General features: G+C 38.9%; 1 protein-coding gene across 1 annotated transcript in view; it reads left to right on the top strand.

Annotated features, from left to right (window-relative positions):
* The first annotated feature begins 370 nt into the window (after positions 1-370).
* Positions 371-9,057, top strand: part of SPRED1 (sprouty related EVH1 domain containing 1) — a 120,986-nt gene continuing 112,299 nt past the window's right edge. Inside the window, exon 1 of the mRNA XM_014847329.3 lies at positions 371-507. Coding sequence (XP_014702815.1) covers positions 476-507 — 32 coding nt within the window. The 5' untranslated portion in view covers positions 371-475. The remainder of the gene's footprint in view (positions 508-9,057) is intronic.

Here is a 9,057-nt window from a genome sequence, read left to right as displayed (position 1 = left end):
CGCCGGCCCCCACCGAGCGGAGCTCTGCTTCCTCCTCGCCGCATCCCTGAGGGAAGCGCCGCCTCTGCTCCCGGGTTCTCCGCCCGCCCGCCCGCTCCTTCCTGGCCGGACCCCGCCGCGCTCCACCCCAGCGGCCGGAGCAGCCGCTCTCCAGTCCGCCTCGCAGCCCCCCGGCCGGCCTGGTTTCCTTCCCACCCACCCTCCTCGGATCCCCTGGCTGGACGCTGAGGCGGGGGAAGAGGCTGGGGTCGCCACGGCCGAGGTTGTTGCCGCCACCCCCCTGCGGGGGTGGCCGGGGTTCCCGGCTGGGGGGGCCCCGTTCCGGGTGAGGCATCCACCATGGTGAGGCCCCTGAGCCGCTGCCCCCGCGCCCCCCCGGCCGCCACTGCCTCCTGCCCCTCGGTGCTGCTGCTGCTGCTGCTCCTCCGCCTGCTGTTGCTCCTCCATCTCCAGATCGGATCACGGTGAGGGAAAGATGAGCGAGGAGACGGCGACTTCTGACAACGAGTAAGCGCCTCATTGATCTTGATTCCTCGCCCCCCCCAACCCTCCTCCCCCTCATCGTTCCTCAGCACTCCCCCAGACCCCTCGGAGACTCGGGTGCCGGAAAGCTTGCAGCCCTGAGAGAGTTCGGTGCATCTTGTTCTGGAGAGAACATTTCATTTCTTGAGCCATTTTACTTAATGGCAGCAAACCCACCCCCCACCCCCCGCGTTTAATTGTTTTCTTCTGAGGGAGGGCATTGAGTGTTGGGGTGGGATGGCAATTATTGTCCGTGAGATGGAGTGATTGTGGATGGATGGAGGCGGGGTAGAAATTACCCCTGAGCCTGGAAGACCCCTGGCCTGTCCTTTTTCTTCTTAGCATGCCAATCATCACCCCCTGAATATCCATCCTGCTTCCTTTATAGCTATTTCACTTGGAAACTAACGTGTGGGAGCACCTTCTGCAGCAAACTGCTCTTGAATCTTAATTCGATGAGTCAGTGACTGTTAAATACCGATTAAGCCTCCCCCCTCCCCCCCCCCTTTTAAACTTATGACCTGTAAGATTCTTGCAAAAAATGGGGCTAGGGAAACATTTTTAGCGTTTAATAGCATTAAGGACACCTGGAGTGTGGGAGATGTGGAACTATTATATTTTACCTTTGCGAATACCGGACATGTCTTGATTAGGAGCATAGAAGAATTTTGAATGCTAATTTTTTTATCCTTTGGCTATGTTGAAACACACCATTTACGTTGATCTAACAGTGTTTACATTGTTGAACATGTTGATGGCTTCATTCATTAACTTCTAGAACATCCCGGTTTAATTTTTGTTTATTTGGGCTGTCCTTAATGTTTTTCAAACGAAATACTTTGCCTTTTAGATATTTTGCTTTGACATAACAGCCGCCTGGAGGACTAATGGTGCACTAACAGTTTTCTTTGAGATGGGATTTAATTCCATGCAGAATATTAGCAGCCTTTTTCTTGTAATTAAGTTCCAATTTTGTTTATCTTTGGAGGGTTGGAAAGAGTTAAGTGAGTTAGGACTAGTCCTAGGAGGCATTCCTTTAAATGAAGTGCATTCCTCGAGTCAGACCGTTTTGAGAAAACTTTAAAGTCCAAAACCTAGGCCTATTTAACATAAAATAGCTTGAGAAATGCCCAGCAGCGTTTCTCCTCCCCCCGCCGCCCCCCCCAGCAAGCTCTTCTGCTGAGCGGCTGTGGGAGAAGGTAGATTGCTGCAGTGTCAGTGCAGTCTGGAAGCAGAAGTGGCCGCCATGTTCTCTCTCTTTTTGTGAATCGCCCTCATTTGCATAGCACACTCTTCATTCATAAAAAAATAATTAAACATCCATCACCTTGGACATCTTGAAAGAATTTCCCAAGAAAAAAATTCGAAGCTTGACTCTCGGTCTTCATGTAGATTTCTGAGTTCAGGCAGTAAGGAGAATTCGAAGTTCTAGGTTAAATTCAAAAACCTACGCACACACAAACAACTACCCCTGTTCTCAGAATGTTGACACAGTTATGTGGGAAATATCAGTTCGGGGAGGTGCTGGGATCACGTGATTGCCTCCATTCATAAAATACCTGGCTGTCCATTCACAGTGCAGTACACTGTCTCGTTGCCTTCCGCAGATTAGACCTACTTTGAGAGAGATCAAGAAGTATCTCAGATAACGCTGAGTTAGGAGAAAAACTGCTAAAAATCCTGAACGGAATAACAATAATTTCTACTGGTATCTTTTTTTAAGAAAGTAGCCTGGATCAAAGTGCTATTTTAGAGATGGGCCAAGACTAATTACGATATTTAAAGTAAAATATTGAATACCTCCTTTTGGGATGCAGCAAATGAGGGAATGTGAATTGACGAGTGTAAAATATATTGTTTCTAGATGGGGTCTTTTTGTAATACTTACCATGGACAAATTGAGGGTGCAAGTTTTTGGTGTAGTGCTATCTGTGGGTGATTCTGCTGTTACACTAAAAATTTGTAAATATTCCCAGTAGTTTGATTCCAAAGATGTTGATATTTGAAACACTTAATGGCAATTTTTACTGGGGGGCTTACTTCTTTTTTTTGTTTTTTTTTTTACTTAGTATGGGACAATTTGGAAATTACTTCACTCACCCAGATTTTTAGAATTCTGTTTTCACAAATTTATCCTGTTTTATTAATTTATATTCTAGGGTCTTTGTTATATTAGTTTTGGTAGGACAAGAGTAATATGTTTTAGCATATGATATTTCACTATGAGATATTAACTCTTAATGGGGATAAACTCTTGGGGGAGTTTAAGTTTTTTTTATTTTAGAAAGTGATCATCTGGTAATCAGTTTTATTAGAGCCAACATTGTTTGTGCATTAACTAAACCACAAAGAATGAACTTCTTTGGAATGTACCTTTTATTCCGATAATTTGTATATCTCATCTTTAATATGTAAAATAATGTTTTGAAATGGCAATTTATCATTTATGATCATATAATGAAGAAACAGAAGAGATCTATTATGGCAGACACCCCTACAGCCTTAGTGTGATTTAAAACTGCCCTGAAATATGGATTTTATTTGGACCTTCTGTATATATTTTCTTCCTTTTTTTTTTTTTAAAGCCACAGTGAACAGGAATTTAATTACAGTACAGACTGTTCTTAACACTCGAATGTTTTTTCACCTGATTTCAATCTTTAAAAAGTTAAATCACCAGTATCTTTGGAAACGGTTACCCTTTCTAGATAGCTGTTGTGGAAAAATCCAGTAAGGCCTTCAGAGGCTGCATTTTGAAATTCTCTAGTACATGCTCTATTATTTGAAATTAGAGTTCTGTGTAGGGATAGAAAGCTCTCAGAGGCTGATTGTGAGTATATATTTAATCAAGAACTAGTGAAGGATCTGTTATGTGTAAGACTTTGTCTTATGCTATGCCAAACTTGGGGAAGGTGTGCTAAAAGTCTGCTTTTCTTTTCCAGTCTTCATTAGGAACTGGAACTGCATTAAAAGTACCATTCTAAAAAATAATTCCCTTCATGCAAGAGTAATGGTTTATTTCAGATAATGTACAAAATGGTCTTTAAAGTGAATAAGTAATAATAATTTAGGATTTGCATTTCTACCACACATAACAGTAAATCTTAACATTTGGTATGTAATTAAACCTTTCTTTTCCTATGGTGTTGACGAGGAATTGTATTTATTTGTTGGATTTTTATTATGTGCCAGGCACTGTGATACTTTACACACGTATTATGTAATTTATACATGTGTGTTCTCAGCAGAGTGGAGTTGCATACTATCATATCCTAATATATTGTGAATATTTTCCTATGTCATTATTTCCTAGAACATAGTTTTTAATGGGTACATTATATTCAGTGTATAGCATACATTAGTTTTAATCAGTCTGCTGTTGCTGGGTATTTCTGTTATTTCTGAACAATGCTGCATTTGATCCTGAGTTCTGTCTTCATCCAGATCTATTACTTTTTTCTTGACGTAGTCTGGGGATGGAGTTTTAAAAAAAAGCAAATTTTAAATTGCCCTCTAGAAAAGAAAAAACTCAGTGTATGAGAGTACTTATGCCTTGAAATGTCCAGTTCTCTTTCAGAAAATTTTTGCCAGTTTTGAAGGTGGAAATGAGATCTCATTCCTATTTTTAAAATGTGCTGGATGGTAAAATGAAATCAATTTTTTAAAAAAACAAAAAACTTGTTAGGTTGTTTTTGGGCAGCTGGACTGTTTTTAAATACTATATTATAAATGGAATTGAAGTGATCATACAAAAGGCATTTGCAGGTAATTTATTTATCTCCTAGCAACTTTTATGCGGTGTAGTATAATACACAGAGTGTTGGACTTAGAACTGGGAGATATGTTTCTGTCTTAGCTGTCACTGGTTTATTCTGCGATTCTGGGTAAGTGACAGCCTCCGTGGGTCTCGGTTTACTCATTTGTAAATCAAGGAATTTGAACTAAGCATCTGTGTGGGCCCTTCCTGGGCTAAATTACCCTAAAGTAATACAGTGATAGACACATTGCAAGTCACTAGATGTATAACATACGTATTTTTAATTGATTACTTTTATGATATTGTTTTTGACATTTAAGTAAATGAGAGACTTCCAGTAGAGATCTGGTAGGATGATAAAGTAAAAGCATGAATTTTGAGGAACCAAGATAAAAAATTTGGAAACAGTTGGTACAGTCATAATTTTTTTAAGACTTTCTTATTTTAGGCTTAAAAGCCATGTGTCTTTGGTAATATATGTATACGTCACAGACAGAGAACTTTGTAATGCTCTTTTTTTTTTTTTTTTTTTTAAATAAATATGGCCTGTGGGTGAATAAGTGAGCAAAAGGCTGTTGGGCTTAAACACCAACTTGAGTAGTTCTGAGAGGAATATGCTAACAAGATACCAGCCCTCATGCCTTATGGGCCAAGAAGTATCAGAAGTAAGTCTTTTCATTTGATTATTCATACAAATCATATTAATCTAACACTAAGCGATAATTTTACATTTAATTAGTTTAAGAAGTTAATGTAGATGGCTTTTTTCATTGTTTAATATTTAGATTTAATTAGCTGTTTATGCAAGTTTTGTGTTATAGCTGCATCTTATTTTAGAGTCCAGAACCAAAGTCATGGACAAATGCCTGCAGTGTTGTTTCTGTGGCACTCAGAATGGTTTGAAATGAAAAAACAATTATTGATGTATTTCCGTTTAAATAGAGTTCGTTATTTTTGTTAAAACACAGTTCATTAGTAATGAATTTTGGGGGCCGGCCGGGTGGCACAGCAGTTAAGGTCACATGTTCCGCTTCGGCGGCCCGGGCTTCACAGGTTCGGATCTCAGGTGCGGACCTATGCCCCGCTTGTCAAGCTGTGCTGTGGCAGGTGTCCCACGTAAAACAGAGGAAGATGGGCACGGATGTTAGCTCAGGGCTAATCTTCCTAGAAAAAAAAAAAGTATCAAAAAGTAATGAATCTTAGACTGACGTGTTAAATAGCTTTAGACATAGTGTTCTTAGAATTTAGAGTGTTTTTGCTAATCTCTAACTGAAACTCGTTTATATTCGTAATTGAAAGAAATGCCAACAAATGATCGCAGCATTATGTATGGGTACTTGTGACAGCAGTTGTCTTAGTTTCCTAGAGCTGCCATAACAAAAGTACGTACCTCAAACTGGATGGCTTAAAACAACGGAAATTTATTGCATCACATTTCTCGAGTTTGGAATTCCAAAATCAAGGTGTTGGCAGGGCCATGGTCCCTCTGAAACCAGTAGTGGAATCCTTCCTTGCCTCTTCCTAGCTTCTGCTTGATGGCAATCTGGTATTTCTTGGCTGGCAGCTGCCTAATTCCATTCTCTGCCTTCATCATCACATGGTGTTCTCTCTGTGTGTCTCTGTTTTCACCTGGCGATCTTCTTGTAAGGACTCAAGTCGTTATTGTGTTAGGAGCTCACTCTATGCCAGTATGCCCTTCTCTTAACTAATTACCCCTGCAGCAACCCTATTCTAAATAAGGTCTTGTTCTCAGGTACTGGGAGTTAGTACCAAACATATTTTTTTGGAGGGATACAGTTCAACCTGATACCCAGTAGAAATTAGATTTTTTTTTTTATAGTACAGTTGCTGTTCAGTTAATACAGATATCTTGAAATAGCACAGTCATCACAAATTTGAAATTATTATCGTTATTAAACCATTGCTAGAGCTTGTATTTTAATATATATATATGTATTTTTTTTTTTGGTGAGGAAGATTCACTCTGAGCTGACATCCATTGCCAACCTTCCTTTTTTTTTTTGCTTGAGGAAGATTATCCCTGAGCTAACATCTGTGCCAGTCTTCCTCTATTTTGTGTGTGGAGGCATCCCACACATGAGTGGAGCAGGTCCGCACCGGGGATCCGAACCTGTGAACCTGGGCCCTGGGAGAGGAGCATGTGGAACTTTAACCACTTTGCCTCGGGGCTGGCCCCTTAATATTTTAATAAAGCACATTATATTACTATATCAAAATAAAACATATTTTGATAATCATTTTGTTGCTTTCTTTTGTAATCCTATGTATTTTGTTTTAAGCTTTTAATACTGTTCTGAGAATGGAGGCCATAGGCGTTACTAGACTCCTGAAGAGGTCAGTGGCACAAAGGTTAAAAATCTCCCGCTGTAGACTGAGGCCCAGAAGGCCGAACACAGAGATAGAGATATAAAATAGGAAGATTAAGAAACATGAAGGATAAAATGAACAAGTCCAGCATAGAGTTAACAGTTCCAAAAGAAGAGATAATGGAAGAGAGGAAATATTCAGAGATAATGGCTGAGAAATTTCAAGAAGTAGCAAATCAAACCCAATTCAGTGAACTGAAAACAAAACAAAGCCTCACAGTCAGACCGGGTTTGTCTTGAGATTGCAAGAATGGATCAACATGAGAAAATCAATGTCGTTTATCACCTTGGAAGATTAAGGAGGAGAAGTGATACAGTCTTAAATGCCAGAAATGCAATATTGTCATCCATCTCTACCTGTAATATGGAAGTAAATGTTCATAACTTACAGATTTATACTATAAATGTTTGTAAATATAGGTTTATATTACTTTTCTCCTCCGTAGAATTTTAGCCTTTTTGGTTTCTCTGATTTAAAATGAAAGTGCTGGATTTGGTCAACTTTAGGATTTCTTTTAGTTGAAGAGTTCTAGAATTGTAAGTGATTTTGTTTGTACTTCCAAAATCTACATTTAGTGTATTATTCCTGTTACTCATAAGTGTAGGATGGACTGGTGCAAATTACTTTCTATCTGAAATTTTTGAATTATCTTGGGAGGCATTTTCTTTCTGCATTTAGATGCAAAGAATAAGCTTTAGTAAATTCAAGAGTAATTGCAAATTAGATTTTAATCTAATATCAGTTGTGTATTTTATTTCTAAATTTTATCTATATAACAGGGATTATAGTTTAGATAAAGGCAATTATCGCTTGGAATGTAGAATGTCATTGTTTTCCTGGTCAGATTTAATGATACTATTGCATATGATTAGATGCATCTTGTTTGTTCACTTGGTTAAAGATTCCTTTCACAAATAACACAGTATTTGTTAATGACTTCTCTGTATTAGTATCCTATAGTAAGATTACTAAAAATTTAGGTGGAATTCAGTGAATTGTGACTTTTCTGATGCTACTTTTTTCAAAGTTATTGAAAGTTTCACCAGATTAGAGTATTTTGTTAATTTTGTCATAAAGTCACCAACTTTTTTTTACTGTTGTATATTACATTGATATTTTGCAATTGGAATTAGGGATCAGTTCTGGGTTTGCACCCTTGATAATATGTAAAAGCATTTCAGAATTTTAGTTGCTGAATTACATATATATGGATTTGTTTGTTTTTCAGGACAGATCCATTAGTAACTTTTTCTTCAGGAATTTCGGTTTAGTGACATTTGAGTGTCTACGAGGCACTTGACTTCTCCTTGGCCCTCGAGATAGAAAGATAAGTAAAACCTGATAACTGCTTTCACTATCCAACAAGGGAACTAGATCCCTCTGAAATGTGATAAGTGCTCTGCTTATGAAGTTCTTCAGGGCTCAAGGAGAAAGTGATGCTGCCTGGGGATGGATGGCAGGTTGGGAGCTGTGTGTGAGGGAAGGCTTCAGAAAAGAGGTGGCATTTTAGGAATCAACCAGAGAGGAGGGCAATGGAAAGGGGAAGGGCATTCCAAGAAGAGAGGGAAAAAATAAAACAAAAACAAGCATAAAAGGAGAAAAGGAAAGTTTGTTTGAAAAAAGTAGCTTTCTGAATACACTTGTTTGAAGGAGTGGTGGGGGGATAAGAAAAGCATTGGGGGCCAGATTGTGAGTAATCTAGGTTTGTGCTTAATATGTATCAGCACCCTTGGGGCAAAGGGTGGTGGCTAGGACTGGAGCGTGAGACCCACAGATGTATGTGACAGAAGCTTCTGGAAATCAGTTTTTCTTGCAAAGTTGAGGAAAATGTATTTAACTGGTCAGTAATAACGTTAATTTTGAACAGAGTTCCCATTAATTTTTCAGATAAAGGACTAAGAGTTCAAAGAAAATTTGTTTTTCAAGATATCCTCCCTCACTCTTCACCAAAACTCTTAGGTCAGTAAGGATGCTTAATGAAAACCAGCTTAAGTTTATCATGTAGGCAGTGGGGAACCATTATTTTAAGTGAGAGAGGGATATCAAATTTGTGTAGAAAGCTGAATACTGGGACTTATTTGGGCCATTGATTCGAGGCAGAAAAAAATGAACTATAATTGATGAGGAAGCTTGCATAAGGCAAAACATGGCTGGAAGTGGTGCATTTGGAACGGTTGGGAATGAATTTGTGAGGCAGTTCAGATGTCCAGTAAGAATGATTACTTGATTGTGAAGGAAGGAGTAGGAAGAGTGTGGAATGACTGCAACATTTTAAATTTGGGCTGCTGTGATGGTTTTAAATGGAAAGAGGCAGAGAAGGTTTTTGATGGGAAAATAACTCAATTTTGATGTTTTTTTAAGTTTGTAGTTTCATGTCCTAGGTATCAAGG

This window comes from Equus asinus, chromosome 2 (genome assembly GCF_041296235.1).
Source record: "Equus asinus isolate D_3611 breed Donkey chromosome 2, EquAss-T2T_v2, whole genome shotgun sequence".
NCBI classification, from domain to species: Eukaryota; Metazoa; Chordata; class Mammalia; order Perissodactyla; family Equidae; genus Equus; species Equus asinus.
This window is presented reverse-complemented; position numbering and strand designations above follow the sequence as displayed.